The sequence below is a fragment of the Capsella rubella genome, unplaced genomic scaffold, assembly GCF_000375325.1.
Source record: "Capsella rubella cultivar Monte Gargano unplaced genomic scaffold, Caprub1_0 scaffold_8, whole genome shotgun sequence".
Taxonomy (NCBI): Eukaryota; Viridiplantae; Streptophyta; class Magnoliopsida; order Brassicales; family Brassicaceae; genus Capsella; species Capsella rubella.
In genome coordinates this window covers 2072205-2093924 of record NW_006238916.1, presented here as the reverse complement: position 1 = coordinate 2093924, position 21720 = coordinate 2072205, and the positions used below count along the sequence as shown (strand labels likewise).

General features: G+C 34.7%; 5 protein-coding genes across 5 annotated transcripts; 2 read left to right on the top strand and 3 right to left on the bottom strand.

Moving 5' to 3' along the window:
• Positions 1–1972: 1972 nt before the first annotated feature.
• Positions 1973–5317, top strand: LOC17875759 (uncharacterized protein At5g43822). Its single transcript, XM_023777551.1, has 7 exons — positions 1973–2059; positions 4036–4201; positions 4276–4394; positions 4494–4664; positions 4745–4801; positions 4880–4944; positions 5083–5317. The coding sequence occupies exons 2-7, from the start codon at positions 4070–4072 to the stop codon at positions 5124–5126; spliced, it is 588 nt and encodes a 195-aa protein (XP_023633319.1). The 5' UTR covers positions 1973–2059; positions 4036–4069; the 3' UTR covers positions 5127–5317.
• LOC17875000 (putative pentatricopeptide repeat-containing protein At5g43820) lies at positions 1984–4034 on the top strand. The gene is made up of 2 exons (XM_006279738.2): positions 1984–2059; positions 2154–4034. The coding sequence occupies exon 2, from the start codon at positions 2175–2177 to the stop codon at positions 3816–3818; it is 1644 nt and encodes a 547-aa protein (XP_006279800.1). The 5' UTR covers positions 1984–2059; positions 2154–2174; the 3' UTR covers positions 3819–4034.
• A 2530-nt stretch (positions 5318–7847) lies between the features above and the next one.
• LOC17875586 (protein DOWN-REGULATED IN DIF1 11) lies at positions 7848–8442 on the bottom strand. Its single transcript, XM_006281967.2, has one exon. It carries the CDS (start codon positions 8364–8366, stop codon positions 7848–7850), a length of 519 nt encoding a protein of 172 aa, XP_006282029.1. The 5' UTR covers positions 8367–8442.
• Positions 8443–8647: 205 nt separating this feature from the next.
• On the bottom strand, positions 8648–10719 carry LOC17875338 (stem-specific protein TSJT1). Its single transcript, XM_006279617.2, has 4 exons — positions 10443–10719; positions 9618–9858; positions 9397–9517; positions 8648–9117 (listed from the first exon to the last, which is right to left on the bottom strand). The coding sequence occupies exons 1-4, from the start codon at positions 10643–10645 to the stop codon at positions 8927–8929; spliced, it is 756 nt and encodes a 251-aa protein (XP_006279679.1). The 5' UTR covers positions 10646–10719; the 3' UTR covers positions 8648–8926.
• A 9348-nt stretch (positions 10720–20067) lies between these two features.
• On the bottom strand, positions 20068–21138 carry LOC17877244 (heat stress transcription factor A-6a). Its single transcript, XM_006281994.2, has 2 exons — positions 20887–21138; positions 20068–20798 (listed from the first exon to the last, which is right to left on the bottom strand). The coding sequence occupies exons 1-2, from the start codon at positions 21118–21120 to the stop codon at positions 20214–20216; spliced, it is 819 nt and encodes a 272-aa protein (XP_006282056.1). The 5' UTR covers positions 21121–21138; the 3' UTR covers positions 20068–20213.
• Between the last annotated feature and the right edge of the window lie 582 nt (positions 21139–21720).

Below are 21720 nucleotides of genomic sequence, written 5' to 3'. Positions count from 1 at the left end.
GATACATACTGTAGATATTTAATTATTTGCTAATAATGGATAGTGCAAGAAGGGATCATAAAATTATTAATTTCTTGAAAACTACGTTGAGTAGTAGGAATGATGATGCTTTCATGATGAATAGTGAATTTATAGATGTATGTTGTGGTGATGACATACTTAATTTCATTACAATAATATTTTCAAAGTCATTAACCTAGTTACATTCAGGATTAGGGTAATATAAATGTAAAAAGTATAAGAGTTATTGAGGTTTTTGATATTCTTTTTAGCTAGTGGGAAAACACATTTCTCCTTGACCTCTTCTTTACAAGAAAAAATTGAAGAAATTACATATACATTATCAGTGGGGATGTAGAAAAATATTTTGTATGGGGCACAAAATACATATAATTAATCATTTCAAACTTATATTATAAACATATATTTGGGATAATATTTAAGTATATTGAAAATTATTAATATATTTTAAAGTTTGAAATTGAAAAAGGAACCTAATCCAATAAAAACAGAACTTTCAAAAACATAGGCTCATTTTGTACATTTAATTACGTATAACATATATATATATATATATATTTAATTTCTTATTAAGAAACATTAAACAAATACAAAAGAGACTACTGTTGTTTAATGTTAGTAATTTATTAGGTTTACTAATAATTTTCAGAGAATAGTTTAATTGGAGAAAAACTAAAAAAGGCAAAATAACAAGAAACAGCCAAGATTCGAACTCTCATTCTACAAAGCACAAGAAGTGATCAATTGCCAATTGAGCCAAGAAAATTATATTATAGCTACTAACTAAAGTTTAAGGAGTATGAGGCACGTGCTCCACCCTTCTCTGTCCTAGATCCGCCCCTGTACATAATCTTGTGATTTATTCAAAAATCTTAGTAGATTCTTGTCTCACGTAGAACTTGGTAAAATGTTAGGTTTAGTATGTGTTTTGATGAAACGGAGAAGTTATCTCCTAAAAGAACAAAACAACGATCACACTATAGTAGATTTCAAGGTTGATATCATTTTTTCATAAATAAAAAAATTTAAAAGCAATGAAAATTTCGATGATACACTGAGATTGATGCTAGAAAAAAAAATCAAAAAGATTCCACAAAATGAAAATCAAAATAATTACCAATATATTGAGTGAGAGACATAAGTTTTTAGAAAAGTAAAACGATAACACAATCTTTTGAGAAACGAACCGAGAGAGAGTAATATGGTGCATCTCACATATTTTACTCTTTCTTAACTCAACTATTTTTCCATTTTTACAAATAGATTAAAATAACATTTAGGGAGTGTTATTCAACCTTGTATTTTAATTGATTTGGATGTATTTCAAAATCTAGCGTTATTTAATGATGTATTTTAAAAACCACAATAAAATCTGCTGTTATTGGATTTAACATTTGTTGGATGTATTTTAAAGTATTTTAAAACAAGCGTTATTCAATTTTCAATGGATTTTGTTTTCTTTAAGATTTTAATGTATTTTACATCTAAAACACGTACAAACACAATCCTAACATTTTTCAAAGTATTTCATCTCTTTCATACCAAATCCATCTTAATTGTATTTGAAGGCTATTGAACTTTAAAATCCACGCATAATTAAAATCCCTTAAAATTATCCATCCAATAACACCCCCTTAGATTGAATTAAATTATTAACCAGTAACATATATTAAGTACAGGAAAATTATCTTAAATACCATAAAAATACATATTTTCCAAAAAATACCATTATAAAATATCATAAAATACATTTTTTTTTCCAAAAATACCACAAAACTAAAACCATCTTATACTTTGTTCTCATTCTAAACCAATCACTTTGGTAAAGGACTCTCTTCCTTTGGTTATCCATTGAACCGAACATAAACCGGAAACCAAAGTAATTAAACCAGTAAGGGATTAACCCTAACTAAACCGGGTTGAAACATTTCAATTACAATTCCGATTCTCACACAGTCGCTTCTTCTTCTTCTTCTTCTTCTTCTTCTTCTTCTTCTCCATTGATACTTTCCCAAGCAAAGCTTCTTCAATCTTCCTCGTAAGTTCTCTTTAATCTCTCTGTATTCCTATAATTTGTTTTTCGGGTATTAGGAGTGATTAAGTTTAACTCACTGTAATCGCAAAACTCTTAGATTTTTGGAAATCAAGTGATTATGCTTAGGAGATGGAACCTAGTTATGGAATCACTCCGTCGCGTTCATCGCACTGATCTAGAAACCCTAGTTTCGTGTACTATACTCAATCGCACAATTTGCACAGCTTCAGAACAGTTGAACCATGGTGTTCTTGATGAGAGCTATGTTCTATCTGAGTTATCTTCATTGCTTCCAATTTCATATAATAGAACCTCAGTGGCAAAGGAAGAAACAGTTTCGAGGAATCAAGAAACAGCTATTGATTTGTTTTTGTCGCCTGAGGAACGAATTAGAGGTGTGTTTCTTCAGAAATTGAAAGGGAAATTTGCAATACAGAAGAGTTTGAGTAGTCTTGGGATTGGTTTGAGTATTGAGATTGTCGCCGATGTTGTTAATCGAGGGAATTTAAGCGGTGAAGCGATGGTTTCGTTTTTCAATTGGGCGATTTGTGAGCCTGGTGTATCTAAAGATGTTGATAGCTACTGTGTGATATTGAGAGCGTTAGGAAGGAGAAAGTTTTTCTCTTTTATGATGGATGTTTTACGGGGAATGTTGTGTGAAGGTGTTAAACCTGATCTGAGGTGCTTGACCATTGCTATGGATAGCTTTACTAAGGTTCATTATGTGCGTAGAGCTATAGAGTTGTTTGAGGAAAGTGAAAGTTTTGGTGTGAATTGTAATACTGAGTCTTTCAATGCTCTGTTGCGGTGTCTCTGCGAGCGTTCTCATGTGACTGCTGCGAAATCGGTGTTTAATTCAAAGAAAGGTAATATACCTTTTGATGGTTTGACTTATAATGTTATGATTAGTGGGTGGTCGAAGCTCGGTGAGATTGAAGAGATGGAAAAGGTTTTGAAGGAGATGGTAGAGAGTGGATTTGGTCCTGACTGTTTGTCTTACAGCCACCTTATCGAAGGGTTGGGAAGAGCTGGTCGTATCAATGATTCTGTTGAGATCTTTGATAATATAAAACACAAGGGTAGTGTTCCTGACGCAAATGTTTACAACGCTATGATCTGTAATTTCATATCTGCGCGAGATTTTGATGAATCTGTGATGTACTACCGAAGGATGCTGGATGAGGAATGTGAACCTAACTTGGAAACCTATTCCAAGCTTGTTTCTGGGCTCATTAAAGGGCGTAAGGTTTCTGATGCGCTTGAGATATTCGAAGAGATGTTGTCAAGAGGCTTTCTTCCCACCACAGGGCTCGTTACCTCTTTCCTCAAGCCGCTTTGTAGCTATGGTCCACCACACGCTGCAATGGTTATCTATCAGAAATCAAGAAAAGCTGGATGTAAGATATCAGAAAGCGCATATAAGCTGTTGCTGAAGAGGCTATCAAGATTTGGAAAATGTGGGATGCTGTTGAACGTATGGGACGAAATGCAAGAGTGTGGATATCCTTCTGACGTGGAAGTATACGAGTATATTGTGGATGGGCTCTGTATCATTGGGCATCTAGATAATGCTGTGCTTGTGATGGAAGAAGCCATGCGTAAAGGGTTTTGTCCAAACCGCTTTGTTTATAGTAGGCTTAGCAGTAAATTAATGGCTTCAAACAAAACAGAATTGGCTTATAAGCTGTTTCTGAAGATCAAAAAGGCTCGTGCTACAGAAAATGCTCGCAGATTCTGGCGATCAAATGGATGGCACTTTTGATCTTTAATTTTTTGTTGTATGTTCACGGGGAGACTAGAATATGACTCTAGTCTTCGTAGAAGTGAAAATATGATGTACATTATCACATATTTAGTCAATGAACTTGTAATAGAGTACATTTAGAGTTACATTCATTAGGGATCGGTTTGCATTCTTATTTTAATAAACCCCTTCTAGTGGATGGCTTAAACCCAAAGGCATACTTGTCTGTTTCTAGGTGGTAATAGTGAGATTCCTAGAGTGTGTTCTGAATGGAGGCAGTAATTAAGAAATGGCAGCAGAAGTTCAGAAAAGGGAAGGACGAGATGGAAAAGTGGGATGCACTTCAAGTTCGATGGGTTTCCCTCTTCAGAAACGCTTCTTCTATCATCCAGAGATTACAGGTAGCTAGAATCTTTGTGTTTTTGTTGTCAGCAATTTCAAAACCGCATGTGTGATTTTTTGGGTTTGAGAATAGGAAATACAAAATCATGGGAGCTATGGAGCTTTGAGATGTCTGAAAGGGATTGAAGACGCAGTTGTGCAGCAACAGATGGGTCAACTGGACTATCTATTGCGTTCCATGAGAAATGTTCTGTAAGTATATGGACGAAAGAAAGGTTTTACTTTAGAATTTTGCTAGAATTAGTGTTTTGGGATTACTGAAACATATAATATAATGGGTGATGATGTCAGGGAGGAATTCTGGGGCTGTGTTTTGACATTAAAGAAGCTACATCGAGACGGTTTGCATTTACTTGAAGTTGAATCGAGCAAGAGGCGGGTAAAGGAACGAATTGGAGTAAAACCTTGCATTGCTGATTGCTTGGAGGGGCTTTCTATCCTCTTTGACATGCATCAATCAGAGTGAGCAAACAGAACCTGCTTTAGTTGTTGAGTTATAATCATATCATTATTTAACCTTTGATGCTTTGAAATTCTCGCAGATACCATCTCAAATCTTCAATTATTTCCGCACTTTCGTGTCTCATCCTGAAACCAAGGTACTGAGAATAATGCCTTCGTTAAAACTGCGGCAATAATTAGAGCATTTCACTTACGTTCTTGTTTTTGGTGTTTAGTCCTGGTGATCTAAATGCACTACAATACCTCGTGGTTGATCAGCCAAATATCCCGAAAGACGAAGGTACCATACTGACAAAACCTTGCATTCTTTTTCGAGTGTTATGAGTAGAATGAAAATGTTTGTACATTTCTTAAATGTAAATTTGTCTAGAGAGTTCCGAGTCTGATTTTAGCTTCTCTGATATCTTCTACTGTGCAGTACAACACATTTTCGATGTCATTTTCGCAGAAGAGATCAAATGATGTAAGAAGGAACTAATCTTTCCGGATCCGCGATAAAAATGTGACGAGTGCTAGCGGGTTTGCTTGATTTTGTTAGTTTGATAAAGTAAATTAATTAATGAAGTGTTGAAAAGTCAATAGAATGTGAAGAAATTTTAGAAACAAAGTGGTGAAGAGAAAAATGAGAGGCGCATTACCAAACTCTTATTACACTTCTTCTTGTTCGTTCTCTTAGTTCTGTTTCGTCTTGTGTTCTCGATCAATACTGTCGTCTACAGAAACGCTAACAATCTCAAGCAACCGAACATTCTCTGAGAGAACTTATGCATGGGTTGCCAACAGAGACAATCATCCTCTTTGCAAATCATTAAAGATCTCTTACACTAACCTCATCCTCCTTGGTCATTCTGATACTTCTGTCTAGTCAACGAATCTGAGTTTAATCTTTGCAAGAAAGAGTTTATGTTGTGACGATCCGTTCCATGGAACGGAGTTGGCTTTAGTGGCATAGAAGATGCAAAATTGGAGCTACTTCGACGCTATAAACAATTTCATAGAGAACAAGAGAGGAAGATACTTACAGTTTCAGTTTCACCAACCAAAGCTAATGCATGTCTTAGATCTCTCTGCAGTGTAAGATAACAACTTACACCAAACACAAACGCGCTTCTTCTTCTCCTCCTCACTACTTATAAGATGTTAGATTCTTGGAAACATTCCTCTGCCAAGACCAAAAGCATACCTGATTCAAGTCGTTTAATATAAAAAGAAAAGTTTCTCTTGCGGGAGAATACGGTGAAGGATTGGTGGGATCAAAGCTTCTCCAAGATCCTTGAACCCCCACTAATCCCCACCGGGTTCTCTCGCAACAAAAACCTTATCCTTTCCAGAACGACTTGAATAAGATATGCTCTTTTTCTTGACAGAGAAATTTCCCCTAGAACCAAACATCTTCTTGGGTAATGAGAAGGACAAGAAGAAGTGCGTTTGAGTTTGGTGTAAGTTTTTTTTTCTTGCACCGCATGGAGACTTGTGGAGAGAGTTTCAAGGCTACACGGGAACCACTTGCTTTGACAAGAAGAAAGCTAAAAATATGTTATGTTGAAAAAGAAACAGAAAATATATAGATTCTTCAGTAAAGAGCAAGTTCAAACCTATTTAAACTTGAACGAGAGAAAAGAAACAGAAATTTTATTTTATTGTAACGTCTTAGTACTATTGATTAGAAAACGTTTACAAAATGGCCAAATAAACAACTCCTCGAGTTATGACTTATGAAAACTGCAACTTCTTAATTCACATAAGCTTATAAGTTATAACCGTTCATAAGAGTTTCCAATGAAACAACACAACATACAGTATGTTAATACACATACATACTCAAAAGACCAAACTCAGTTATCACTAAACAGTCTAACTGAGTTGAGTTTCTAGCCTCGTTATGTTTTTTCACTTCCTTTTTTCATGTGGTTTGTGAAGCCACTATCATCCAACTAGATATTTTCTTCTTTATTTTGTGATTCTTAAAACAAAAGTGGTGTGGTGTTTGTAAGAAGAACAATCACACATAAGCCGACTGTTAAAGCAAACAGAACACGGTTTATTGGCAGAAAGGTTCAAGGAACAAGAAAGAATGTCACAACTCTCGAATACAAGTTGGACATTTCTCAAGAAAATGTTGTTCGAAAAAAAAATACGAACGAGCTCTTTCGAATTCGTGCGATACCAACAGCACAAATGGTGCAGTGTGAAGATTTCGAGTCAAGTATGCATGAAGCTTGTTTTCTCGCATGGAAGAAACCACAATCATACCAAACGTTTAGAGACAAATGCATAAAGAGACACCATGAGTGAAAATATTAAGATGATATAAAATAATTATCATTTACCATATGCTTTTGTTTATAGTTTATGTTGGACTAATTTGAATACATTAATAAATGGAAATTTACTTAGATATAACACATTTTAGTCTAAATGACCAGAATCTGATAAATCTTTTTTTTTATAACTTAGATATTTCAGGTTTTTTTTTTAATTCCCAGCGTGCCCTTCTTACACATTATAGGAAAACCGTAATTACGAAAAATAACATCGCCACGTCAGATGCCACATCAGATTTTTGGCGCGTCTTAAATAATTCAGCCATAATGCGCCAAACTGTTAGTTACGGCTGAACTTATGTTACATTACGGCTGAACTTATGTTACGTTACGGCTGAGTTATTGAAAACGGTTGAGTTTCGGGCCAACGGCTTACTTACGGACATAACTCAGCCAACATTTACGACTGACTTATATAAATCTGGTTGAGTTATGAGCAAACGGCTGACTTAGGCGCATAACTCAGCCGTAGTTACGGCTGAGTTTTATTATGATGGTTGATTTATCAGAAATTTGGCTGAGTTATGTCTTCGACATGGCTGACTTAACTTTTATCCGGTTGGCTGAGTTATCGACAACGACTGAGTTATCAAATGTCGTTACGGTTGACTTATGTATCATAGACGTAACTCAGTCGTCATTGGCTGACTTAACGAAAAACTCAACCATGTTACGGCTGACTTATAGGAATAAACCAACAAATATGCTCTATTTAAGTAATTCTTTCGTTAATAAAAGATGGATATAAGAACTTAGTAGTATATTTATATGCCTCTGGCTACTTGATTACCAAAAACAAATCGGTAACAATCAAATTACAAAAAACGCATAGAAACATCAACACGAGGGAATATGAATTTTAAGACTCCAAAGAGACGGGAGCACCAATATTGCTCCCAACTCTACGGACACAATCGTTCCATGTCTGTTTGCTTTTTGGAATACCCTTAGAGGCATAGCTTTTATACTCATACGTTGTGAATATGATCTTAACCAATCCGAGATGACAATCTTTGCCAATCTTCAGTATATCGCGACAACATTCATCTGTGATTTGAGGTGTATCAACCAACATGTTCTTGAAAACCTCATCTCCGCATTTCGTGTTTTGCTTTTTACCGCAAGCCGCGAGGAATTCGAGCTGTTCGTGCGAGTAATGGTGAGCAAGCTCCCTGTCGTATTCCTCAGCGGGTGAATCAGCTTCATCGAATGGAGCTTCTTCAGGTGATTCGACGTAAATTTCGAAATCTGATGGAGACATGGCCACATCTTCTGGTACCTCTTCTGAATATGGATCGATTATTTGGGATAAAACTGGACGAGCCATGTAAAACATTACTATGGAAACTAGCATTACCATCAGAAGAGACTTTGCCATTTTTGCTTTTGGTTTTGGATGTAAGATTAATGTGAGATTGGTGACAAGAGAGACAAGAGATGTTTTATAGAGAAATCGTTAAAGTGGTAAAACGGTTTATTCATTAATAGTTTTCTTTATGTTACAAACTTCATAAACCTCAACATGCATAGTTCAAGAACGTTTACATTATTAAAGACTTGTAAGATCTTTACAAGTTAAAACGTTTAAAGAAGAACATGAGTAGATTTTAGATCTTCAATTAGATAAAATTGGTGCATATAATGAAACACATGTAAAAATGGTGGTGAACCAAAAACTTTATTTATTTATTGATATAAGAAACGCAAACAGAGAAACAAAAGTCTTGTCTCGTGGTTCCAAAGTTTCACAAAAACTCTGACATCTATTCTCAAATCCCAACTCAAACATGTACATAAACGCAATAGAGAGTGAGAGAACATTGTGGTGTGAAATATTGTCTCAATGTTGTAACTCAAAACATGTAAAACGAAAGAGATGGGACAAGACAAAGAGGGGAAGATGTTGAGCTTTGTGATTTATATGTATGATCTTCCGGTTTAGATATGACCGGCCCAATTTTGGGAGCTATCGACTCTAGGCATTTTGGTACTCTCTCTCTTAGTCTCAGCGTCAACCTTGAATGTTGCACCACACACGTCTCCTGAACTGTCTACTCTCGGCACTGGCTTCAACTCGTTCTTTGGGTGCTCGAAACTCCTCAATCCTCCAGACGATGTAAAGAAGCAACCTTTCAAACACCAAAAACAAAACCATGTAATCATTTAGTCAACTGCTATATAACAATCACACAAACCTATCAAAGTCTTTTGACTTGATTTTTCTGTTCCATCTATATTTATACATAATAAAGCATTCAGCATCAAACTTGACTTCAGAGTTTCTTTTTATTTTCTCGTGGTTGTTGTATATGGGTTAACAAGACTATAAATAGCTTATACCGATCATACTGATGGGTAAAGTTCAAAAGAGTCTAAACATATAGAGTGAAGTAGAGTGAAGTTGTTACCTTTAGGGAAAGGACCATAAGACTTAGAGCAACCTTTCTTCATCATCTCAGTGTTATCAGAAAGAACAAGATGCCCTTCAGCATCATTACCCCAGAAGAACGGCACACTCCCATCAGCATCCTGCACATTGATAAACCAATCAAATCCATAACATAATGCTAACATATAAGCGAATAACGTAATACATGGAGATCAAGAAATGGACAAGAATGTGACTTACAGCAGCAGCGAAGACGGTACTCTTAGCACCATCGAAAAGGATAAACGCAAACTTCCCATGGAAATCTCTGACAACTTTGTCCACAGGGTAAGGGCCTCGATCACGCAATGTCCTGTAAGCCTCAATCACAATGATGGCCTCGTTTGTGATTTTGTTCAACCCATACTGCTGCTTCAGCAACGGAAGGTTCTCAATGTGTCCTTGGAAGAGACAGAAAATGTCATCCACCACAGCAAATAATCTGTCAAAATCATCCAAAAGAAACCAAATATACAAAATCAAGAACCACAAATTACTCAAATCTTAGTCTAGATCTTTTCAATCATCTTAAATCAGCGACAATAACACCATCATCATCTTCATCATCATCAAGGGTAGTTTGTAAAATCTCTAATTCCGGATTCTACCAAGAATCTTTAGTTACTGTTCATCATCATCATCATCAACTTTAGAACCATCGCAAGCAAACCAAAAACCATAACTCCAAGATCGCAAGAACACCAAAAAAAAGTCAATACAAGTAAATCATCAGCGTAAACAACGAGCGAAACTATCATTAATTCGCATTCTACCAAGAATCTTTAGTTACAGTTCATCATCATCATCATCAAGCTTAGTACCATCACAAGCAAACCAAAAACCATAAATCCCAGATCGCAAGCACAACAAAGTAAATCATCAGCGTAAATAGCGAACGAAACTATCATTAACCACAAATCAAACCGATCTGATTCCAGAAACTAAACAAAATCGAAACCGAAACATAAAAATCAAATTTGACTTAGATCAAGAACAAAATCAAAGAGAAGAGGACTTGGGAATAACCTAGGAACACGAGGATCACGGTTATCAAGAGAGTAAGCAACAAATCCAGAAGATCCGAAGTTAAGCGTGACGGAGTTTGGATTCACAGAAGCGAAATGAGCCGAGAGAGATCCGTCTTTCAAAGCGTAAGTAGACTCAGAAGAGTGTGGACTCTGTAATGCTTCTGGGCTAGTCGCCACCGTCTTCTCAAACACAGCCAGCATTTTTTTTTTCTTTTCTCAGTGATTCTCGGAAAAAAAAAAAAAAAATCTACAGATGGAGAAGAAAAATGATGAGAGAAGAAAGAAAAAAAAAAGTATTGTGAGAAAGACCGGGAAGGCTATAAAGAGAATCTTGTAGGACGATGTGAGTTTACGATATTACCCTTTTGGTATCGACACGTGTCTTAAATCGAGTGGATGATATAGTTTTCGATTTTATTTTTTTCCCATTGTTAATAAATTAGATGGATAATAATATATTTTTTGTTAATTTGTTGGATAATTGTGGCAGTGTAATAATATGAAGGGTCCTGATATTAAATTAAATAGACCAACAATAAAAGAAAAAGAAAACATATTTAAATGTATATTATTTGTGTAAATATTAGGTGATATCAGTATTTATTACAAGGTTTTTTTCTGGTGTAATTAGAGAGATAATTAGTCCTAAGATGGAGGAATTAATTGGTAACGTATGATTAATTTTAAAAAAAGAAAAGCTTGATTTAAGGGAAGAATCGAATCTAGATGGTACTAATGAGGATAAGATTTTAATAAATAAAAAAAAGTCATGAAAATGACGTGGCGAGTACGTGCACTCGATATTCTTAATTATTATTTTATTTCTTTTAAAAAGCTAAATCGAGGGAAGCCACATGGGTCGATTCGTCACGCGTTTCGATCGATACTTGTAACCGACTTTTTTATTTTTGCGTATTCCAAGTTGGTTTTAACATTTGACAGCATAACTATGATTAACGATTTTAAATTTGTCTATAATTGTAATTAAAAATATATATATATATATATATGGTTAGCAAAAGATTTCGTTTTTTGGATCGGTTTCGGTTCGTTTGTCTTCAATTTCGGTTTTCGGATTGGTTTTGGTTTATTTTTTTAATTTGATTTTGTTTTTGGACCGGTTTTGGTTGGTTTTTATTCGATTTCGATATTTGGGTTTTAGGATTTAAGATTCGGTTCTGGAATATAAGTTTTATTCAATATGTTTGAGTTTTTCAAATAATTTAGAGTAAGTTTAGTAAGTATTTTAGGGTGCTTTTTTTATGATATTACATGGTCTAAATACAGTTTATGTCATTGGATATATTTTTGGTATTTCGGTTCGGTATGATTTTTGTTCTAGTTCTGGAGTCACTTTGGAACATGTTTATCTATGAGGTAATTTGCGGTTTGGACAGTTGTTACAAAAGTAATCAGTGGTTTTGACCTTGCACTATTTATAATTGGCCAAACACAACAAATTCTATGTTCACTAAAACTAAAAGTAGGCCTGGGGCGGAGCCGGATATCCGGCCTTTTTTAGGATATCCGGATCCGTATCCGTATCCGGCGGATTCGTTGGTTTAATATCCGGTTCCGGATCCGTTCTCCCGGATATCCGGATACCGGATATTCGTATTAAAAACAGGATATCCGCGGGTATCCGTATCCGGTATTTTTAATTATTTTTTTTAATTTTTTAAAATTATCATAAATTTTTTTTAAAATTATCATTAATTTTTTAATTAAAAAAAAAATGTATTAATTTTTAATTTAAAAATAATAAGAAAAACAATTTTTAATATATAAAAATAAGAAAAAAATATTATATAATATTAATATTAATAAATATTAATAAAAATAATAATAAAATATTAAAAATGCCGGATCCGGATATCCGGTCTAAAATTTTCCACTATCCGTATCCGTATCCGGCCGGATCCATTATTTCACTATCCGGATCCGGCTCCGCCCTATCCGGATATCCGGTTTTTCGGAGCGGATCGCAACAGATCCCGGATCGGGTCACGGATGTCGGATAATTGGTCTCAGGGCTAACTAAAAGTACCTCTCCTTCTCTACCCTCACCGGTTCTCTCGAATTACACTTATATCTATATTAACATTTGTGGAGCAATTTTAAAAAAAACCCCTCACTTTCCTCAACTTGTTTACAATCTTCTGCCACTGCATTTATTAATTTAAAAATTAGAAAATAAACATTTACGAAAACATTTACAAAACACTAAAAATGAAAAACGAGCCCAACTAAATCAAGCCCAAATCATTGTCACTCCAACACAAGTACCGCCATTACTTCCGGAGAAATAATTTCTCTGCGTATATCTCTGCGTATCTCACCCCCCATATCTTCGTATACTTGATTTGGAAATACGCTTCATTCACGCACAAATTTCGCAAATGATTTCCATAAAATATATCTTAATTGCTAGCAACTCAATTAATAGCTGCTCATCGTCATTATCTAATATCAAAACTAGAAAATCACATCAACGAATAAAATCAATACTGATTTCTATATACCCGGAATTACGCTAATTCTTTGATTCTCAAATTTATTCTTCACATAAGATCAAAACTACCTTATTCAGTCATCGGACTACTATAAATACGTGCGATTCGCCGAGGTAAATACACACGAAAGCAACTAAGAAACTCAGCTTACTGATACTTGCTTTCCCTTCCTTCTCATCAATGGCTGCAACATTTGCCTTCCTGAAAGACGTTCGACCATACAAAACAGCGTGGCGAGTACAAGTCAAGTTGCTCCATTCCTGGCGATCGTTCACACAAAACACTGGCCAAACGTTAGAGATGGTTCTCTCTGATGAAATGGTAATTACTTTATACTCTATCAATAAACGTTCCAAAATTTAAAAATACACTAAAGATGGGAAAACTAAATTGCTGTTCAGACCAACCAACCATCTTTACAAGATGGCATTCATCACTGGAACTGTGGTAATGCCTTGTGATCCGAAATCTGAATCTTACTTTCTGTCTTTGGCAAAGTACCAAAAAATTCAAAGTGGAGAGCTCAATCCACATATGTTGGTTGGTATGTCTCTGTTTTCTTTGTTAAACTTAACATCTTAATATATACACATAATTATCAGATCCTTACATAACTGATATAATCTATGTTGCAGATGTTGTTGGACACGTAACCATGTTAAGTAACCAGTGAAGGGATCTAGACTCGAAAAGCATGTTAAGTAGGTCTGATTTTAGATGTCTCAACCCGTTGGAGCTCTACTTATATGATGCTCTCTAGAGCAATACAAATTAAGGATGCATGTCTCAACCTGTTGTTGAGTTTTAATCGTTCTTATTTTCCATTGTTGATTTATCACTATTGTTTTGGGATTTTTGGTGTAATTCTTGTCATGTAGATTATGTATCTTTCCTTGTTCCTATTTGATGTTTACCATGTTAGATGTTTGAGTATGATGATGACCTTATAAGATAAGCATGCTGGATTGTTTTGAACTGTTGGTTATTTGATGTATTTCTTATAAGATAAGAATGCGGGACTGTTTTGAACTGTATTTTTGGAATTTCTTAGAAATGTATTTGTTGGACTGTTCTAAACGTGAATTGTATTTGCTGGATTGTTTTTGTGATCATCTCCGGGGTTTTATTCCTATATTTCTTTTAAAAAATGTGGTGGTAATGGAAAATCAGATTACTAAAAACAAAAGATTACTAAACTTAGTTTAAAATACTCTAAGACGAAAATATTTGAAAGGTCACATTTTATGCCGTGAAATTCTATTAAAAATATAAAGATTATAAAAACATTATTATGCATATTCTAAAATAAGAAATAACTAATTATCACATTATTCATGATTTTTTACAATAAAATTATTAAAAAGTGATATGTAAGACGTAAATTGATATGTAATTTGTATAGCATATCTCAAAAAGAAACTTTACTTATATATTCTCAAGTAGAACTATAAATTTCTAACATAATCAAAAAGAAAAACAAGTTTGATATCCCATCATTTGAATCAAATGCTTGTAACCCAAAATGGATTATTTTTAAGGAAGAAATTGTTATGATATGTCTTAAAATCAACTCACACTTCAATATATATTATATGAGAGTTAATAAAAGGTGGAAATAAACTAGATGTTGAGAGGTAACGAGTGCATTGTAGAAGATCACAAAAGAATTAGTAGTTAAAAACGATTGAATATAAATGACTATAACTTAAAAAGATAATGTATATGACTAAATTTTGAAATATTTGAGATCTCATTTATTGTGTGAAATGAAGTGAGTTTTTCTAAAACTCAAGAAATACTAATAAGTTCAAAGTCGGACTTAACCGTTAGTTATAGAAATGAGATAAGATAGACACATTCATGACTTGGTCGAGAGTTCACGTTTACCACATTGTACCTTTTTCGATGGATAAAGCAAGTTCGCTAAACCTACTCTAGCGACATGATATTATATATGTATTTTTACACTTAATCATGTATATGACGCTCGGTAAATTTGTGTTATATATAGAACGGTGTTATATTTATATTAACATATAATCGTAAATGATATCTACAATTAGGATCATGAGCTGGCCGTCAATGCCATTTTACTCTTCTCGAAAATCCTTTTAAGTAATATTTGTTACCATGTAACAATATTAAATTATTTATTTGTCAAAAAAACACTATCGCCAACAATATATATGTTGTATATCGTTTAAAAATTTAGTTTAGTGTTTAATTATATAGCTTTTATCTTTTAAAATTTGAATGATTATAGTTATGCTCAAAGATTAATATGGATAAAAGAGGTTTTAAATTAAAATCCCGCGCAACGCGCGGGTACACAATCTAGTTTAATAAATTATCAAGATCTCTCTTTACAATTTATAATTTGAAAAACATAAATAAATATTATTCAGTTATTTTCAAAACATATATTAAAAATTGCTTGTAGACTATATAATAGCTTAATGTAAATTGTATTTTATTTTATATTTTAAATTAACACTACATACATAACTAATGTGATATCACTTTAGTATCAATCACCATTATTTACATTAAAAGCAGACCGATCCTAATTGTAATTTTTTAGGAAACTAGATACAATAGTCTAGCTGTATATACTTGTAAAGTTCTTGTGAATAGATCATCAGAAACTTATTATTCTCATGATTACTTAATTGTTCAATAACCCACGCGTAGAGTTCAAGTTATTTATATACTGAATTAATGTATAGCAATGCAAACATAATCCTGAACAAAAGAAGAAATCTAGACCAATAACCTTAAGAATGAAAGGAACTTTGCATCGGAGTGTACATAGTTTACAAATTGGTCGAGAACAATGATTGTTTGGAAGTACGATAAGCTTTATGCCTCGGAATACAAATACTCGTCCTGGCATGAGACGAGAGAATTCTCCAATGATGCACTTAGCATGCACTCCAACCTCACATTCATTGCACTTATAGAACCATTTATTTGGATCCAACTTCTCTTCACATATATCACACCAATATGTCCCATTTACATTATTTTCATTGCAAGATAAGGAGAGGAGATGTTGATCACACATGTGCTTTACTGTTTTAGGTAAAGTTGCACAACGAAAATCCATCTTATAGTCACATGAGCCACAAGACAATACTGGTGATGTTGATACTGATTCGTGGCAGGCATTGCACGTGCCAGTATTCGATTTTTTGTAATGCAAAGGGTGTTCATGATGTTCAAGAGAGGATAACTCAGAAGTCAAAATGCATCTTACGTCTACAACTACATTATCAGATTCGTACCTGAAACCATTGAACATTTCTCCACAAACATTGCAAAGCTTAATCTTGTGTAAGTCCACGTCTCGAACATGTAAGGTAAATGGCTTGTTGTGAGACATATGATGTTTTTTCCGAGGAAGTTTTGCGCATACATTGTGGAGAATAAAGTCGCATTTCTCACAACTATAGACTAAATCAGAGTGAACAGGAAGCATACATGCTTCACAACGTATGCTCCCAGTTCCGCCATGAGTAGTAAGATCCTTATTTAATTTTAAATTATGTCGTCGATGACTAAAATGATTTATCATGTTATCACCCACCTCCTTGAACGACATTATATCTTCGGTTTCTTCTGGAACCCCTTCAAGTTCTATCCCATCCCATATATCGTTTCTTGTTGCACATTGTGAATGAACAACATAGTTAATGCACACTAAGCAAGAATATGCCCCGTAGAACCGGTTAATACTTTGGAGACAAACCTTGCATACCGAATCTTCAAAACTAAATTTTTGATTTTCAGTATGATAGATGCGATGATCATGACGATTGATACTTATAACACGGGGTAAGCCAATGCAACTTCGGTGGACCATAAAACCGCAATGGAGACAAAAATATGGGCTACGGTCTCCTTGCATCCCACAAGCATTGCAAGTAAATGAGATTTGTCTTGCCATAAGTGTGAGTTTATGCTCATGAGTTTTTAGATGTTCAACATTGACAGGAGGTGGAATGCTTGTACAACCCAAGCACACACTGAAGTTACATATAGAACAATGATAAAGCACACTTTCCAATTTCAAACCACATAGAAGACATGAATTATCGATGTAATCAAGTGTCCGAGACATACAAATCTTGAGAGAGTGTTTAGGGTGACAAGGATGGTTTACCTCTGGTAAATTTTCACATTCTACATGGAGGACGACTTTGCACTCAAAACATCGATAAGCTGATTCGACAACAATTTTTTCTTTACATACTTCACAAAGATTTGTCGGGTTTCCTGATATTGGGAAGAACACAAGTGGATGCTTATGGCGTTGAGGATGGTTAATAGTAAGTCTTGGTGCTTCTATCGCACAAGACAAGTGTAATCCAAATGTTTCACACATGAAACAATGATAAGCCCAATCATCGTAGATGGGTAGTCGACACACGTGACAAGAAATCTTAGAGTATTTAGCTATGTCGGTATGTATGAGAAGATGTTGAGGATGAGAAGTGTGATAAAATATATTTGGAAATTTAGAACTAACACATTCCTTGTGGAACCAACGGTCACATTCGGTGCAACGGTATCCGTTACTGATGTAACCACCGGTTTTGCACCAATAACACCTCAAAGCAAACCCTGATGAAGGTGTCAAAGGATGGCCATGACATGTAAGGTTACTTGATGTTTCCATGGCGGATGTGTGTGAATCAAAGCAAAGGTCTTTGGTTTGTTTTATCTTTTTGGAATCTTTGTTACTATGAGAAAGTAATGAGAAAAAAAAGAACAGATAAACGTAGAACTGCTTTTAGAATATCAAGAAAGTAAATTCAAAAGCAAGATATTTGATTTGGCCGAGATATGTTTTGATACAATCGAAGCGTACAAATTTATAGCCAAAAGGTTTAACTTTATGCTAAAGGCAAGTTACATATTGTCGTCGTCGATTCTTTTCTTCTTCATTTTCATGCACAAATACAAGTCATTCCTTTCCTTATATCAAGCTTTTCTCCTATTTCAATATTCTTTTTCTATGACATAATTAAACCTTCTAGTGAGATTCCAACATGCTATTACGAAGTTAAGTCTAAGGACTGTCAAAATACTTTTGTAAGCTTTTTTCCCAATACAGAGTTTATTGATCTCAACTTTGTTAACTGAATCAAGAGGCAAGAGACATTATAATAAAGACATATAAAACTAAATCTGCAATATACATTTTCGGTTTATAGTATTCCACGAACGAAGTCGTCTAAATTTAGGCCAAAAAAGACAATTTCATAAGTCATCAATCCCTTTTGAAAGAAATTGGATCCTTACATAAGACGGGTTGATGATCTGTTTACGGGATTGAACAAGAAGGAGGCGCTAGAAAATATTTGGGATTATACACAAAAATCTCAAAAAGTACAACTGTGTATAAGCAAGCACAACTGGAAAACTAAAAACAACTATGTTCATTTTTGCGGCGCCAAGTTACCGTTTATAGAATGCAAGCAAGGTAGCTTGCCTGCCAAGCCGATAGGCGTTGTAAAAAAAATATTTTAACCCCAAATATTTTCTAGCGCCTCCTTCTTGTTCATAAAACTATTTTAACCCCAAATTTCGTTTAAAAATATTTTTAACTCCAAATAGGCGAAAGGGCGTTGTAAAAACATATTTTAACCCCAAATATTTTGTGGCGCCACTTGAAATTTGTTTAGAGTTTTGAAATTTCCTAGTTTTAAAAAAATTCCATTCCCTAATAAAGAGAGACAACGAGACGAGAGAGAAGAAGATTTGTGAGTCAGGTGATGAGAATTAGGATTCATAAATTAAAAACTGAAATTTCCAATTCAGATTTTAAGATTTATTTCATCACTAGGAACAAACTGATATAACTTCTCAACACGTTTGTGAATCCTAGATCAAGTTGTATCTATTCGTCTCAGAAACTTATAATTAACAAAACAACATACTTATACCAAGTTTTACATAGTTGTGCACATTTTATAAATATTGGCTCCATCTCCATCTTGTTTGATTGTAATGCGATGAAATCCGACATGTGCATCAATTACATACGGGAATTTTCTCTGCATGAAGTGTCATCTGCTCATCGTAATCTCGGTGTTCATATCAGCTTCGTCAGACAGACACTTGTTGGATTTGCCATCATGATCATGACAGACATGGTATGTATTTTTTTTTTTTTCTTTTGTTTACTTCAATAGTGACAACAAAACTACCTCAAATCCAATCATTAACTTTATTTTCAATGAAGTATATATTGCTAAATATTATTCACTGTTCACTTTTCAGTCTAATTGCTACAATTTTGTTGATTTTGGTATGTCGTCATGGGAGGAAAAGTTAGTAGTTCGTTAAGCCACTTAACGGCGGGATTAATTTGGCTCAATTAACAGAAATTAGTCACTAATATGCAAATTCAATTAAAGTCAGAATTTTGCAGCCACACCATGACCCTGTGATCACCCAATTATTTTATCGCAAGAAAACATCAACATGAATTTTTTGATTGCGATTAGTCGCAGTGACCAGTCACGCAATTACAAAACAAACAACATCTCGCTATTGAAAGTCGAGGTCGCTTGTGATTATGAAACAAACATGGCCAAATATATATAGGTCATGTTCTTTTAGTAAACGCTGCGATAGCAGCTGCGATAAAATAAAACGACGTGTCAAAAAAGTAGTTGTAATGTTAAACGACACCGTGGACTTCAAAGTTACAGATCTAGATGAGTCGCAGACGGAATCCGCTGAGTCGCGACGGCAGCCGTTGAGCCGCCGAAAATAACAGCGACACATCCATCTTCATCAGTGCTCATCACTTGCGACGGTTGCGACTCTTCTCATTTCATTTTTGTGTATTCTTCTCTCTTGTAAAACTGTTTTTCTTCTCTATTATCGCTGTCGCAGAGTTTAACAAAAGAACAAGGCCATAGTAAAAAAATGGTTACAAATCGATAGAAATATGAGCCATCACATTTGTAGCCAAAATTTCATATAGTTAAAACAATCATCGATTAATTATTAGTAAGCGCAAGAATACTGATACCTTGAGGGTTCCCTTTTGGTTATGTTCTGATGTATAACCTTGCGATCAGATTTACACCGGTCTACCTAGACCCTAGGAGAATATGACCTGCTTTCATTGGTAATATGTTACAGAGCACTTAGTCTTTATACTTTCCAATAGACAAAAGGAACTAGTGTATAGATATGCGAAACTAATAAAAACTCAGAAAACAAATTTAATTTTAACAAAGCTATATCAAATGTTCCTCTAAGTCACACATCTCTTCACTTAACATAAAACCCTTCCAAATTCCCTCACTATCCATTTCAAGTTCATCTCCTTCTTGTCCTTGATCCTCCATTGAAGCTATGTGAAGCTCATCGCCATACTCGTCCGGCTCAGCTTTAACAAACGTTTCATGGACCTCAACCACATGGCTTGACGACATCACCTCTTGCTTTTGCTCTCGGTTCTTGATTCCTTGCTTCTTACGTTTCCTTAAACCCTCCAAAAAACTCGGTTTCGTAATCTTCTTCAGCAAGAAATCCAACATCATGTCTTGCTTCACTTCTGTGACTCTCAGTTTCTCTTCCATCGAATGAAGATGTGTCTTCATAGTTTCATGTTTTCGTCTCAGTCTCTCGAGTTCTACTACTAGAGCTACTCTGTCTCTTCTCATCTCCTCAATCTCTCGGCCTTCTAATGAATGCGTTTGCGTTTGAGTTTGAGAAGATGAAGTCTTTCTTCTCTTAATGTTCTTAAGAAGATGTCTCTGTCCTTTAAGAAAATACTCATTTGCAAACTCCCACCTCTCTGTATCAATCTTCTTAAACCCCTATAGATCATTAAACAAAGATTCGATTTCTCATAATGAAGATCCAAAGATGGAAAGAACCAAGACAAAACTTTGAAGAGTTACTCACATAAGTATTGAGCTGTCTAACAAAGCTTGAGAAATTGTTGTGCTTAAAGCATCTAGGGAGGCAAATTAAGGCAAAAATCTCTGGTTCCCAGACAATGAAGCTGTTGTTGTCTCTACTCCATGAAACTATCTTGTTTGTGCTTGAATCCTCCACTATGTTGTATGTCTTTGTCAAGAAAGCAGTTGGCCCTGTCTCTTTCAGACCCTCTAATGGAACTGGAAGGTTAAATTCCATTTTGCGAACAACAAAAGAACAAAGTGAGACTTCACTTGGGTAATGAAAGAAAAGGAGAGAAGAGAAGAGTTTTGATGAATAGCTCTATGAATGAAGCCTTGAGGATGCTTTTATGCTCTCTAATATTATTTGGATAGAACTGTTTTTTTTTGCGTTGAGTGTTTTGGATAAGTCTATTTTATTAGTTTCTAGCTTTGATGTGGACAAACTCGATTAGCCAGAAATGGAAATGAGAGAGTTGTAGTGGCATATGTTCATTGGAAGTTTACTACTTTTGTGTGTGTTTTTTATTTTGTCTTTTATCCAAATAAGTTAATCATACAGAAAACAAAGTTTCTAGAGTTTTGTATAGTGAGTAGTAATGAATGGCTCCATCGTTTCGTTTCCGCACCTGACACGTTATGGTGAAACGCATAAAGGATACGTTACGTGGTCTGTTTGTTTATTACAAAGTCAGTATGATGTGATTTCTGGTGGAACCCTTCTGAAAGATTTTTGTAGAAGTAAAGAGAGACCCATTGAATAGGGTGGGGGAGAAAAAACCAGACCTAACTACACCAAATCAAACCGGTTGTTCTGTAGAGATGCTTCAAACTTGTT

Coding starts and splice junctions, on each gene's coding strand:
- LOC17875000 (XM_006279738.2), top strand. CDS start 2,175: ATGCTTAGGAGATGGAACCTAGTTATGGAATCACTCCGTCGCGTTCAT.
- LOC17875759 (XM_023777551.1), top strand. CDS start 4,070: ATGGAGGCAGTAATTAAGAAATGGCAGCAGAAGTTCAGAAAAGGGAAG. Junction 4,202..4,275: donor CTATCATCCAGAGATTACAG/GTAGCTAGAATC, acceptor GTTTGAGAATAG/GAAATACAAAATCATGGGAG. Junction 4,665..4,744: donor TTTGACATGCATCAATCAGA/GTGAGCAAACAG, acceptor AAATTCTCGCAG/ATACCATCTCAAATCTTCAA.
- LOC17875586 (XM_006281967.2), bottom strand. CDS start 8,366: ATGGCAAAGTCTCTTCTGATGGTAATGCTAGTTTCCATAGTAATGTTT.
- LOC17875338 (XM_006279617.2), bottom strand. CDS start 10,645: ATGCTGGCTGTGTTTGAGAAGACGGTGGCGACTAGCCCAGAAGCATTA. Junction 9,859..10,442: donor CGTGATCCTCGTGTTCCTAG/GTTATTCCCAAG, acceptor TGATTTTGACAG/ATTATTTGCTGTGGTGGATG. Junction 9,518..9,617: donor GTACCGTCTTCGCTGCTGCT/GTAAGTCACATT, acceptor ATCAATGTGCAG/GATGCTGATGGGAGTGTGCC.
- LOC17877244 (XM_006281994.2), bottom strand. CDS start 21,120: ATGGAATTTAACCTTCCAGTTCCATTAGAGGGTCTGAAAGAGACAGGG. Junction 20,799..20,886: donor TTAGACAGCTCAATACTTAT/GTGAGTAACTCT, acceptor AATGATCTATAG/GGGTTTAAGAAGATTGATAC.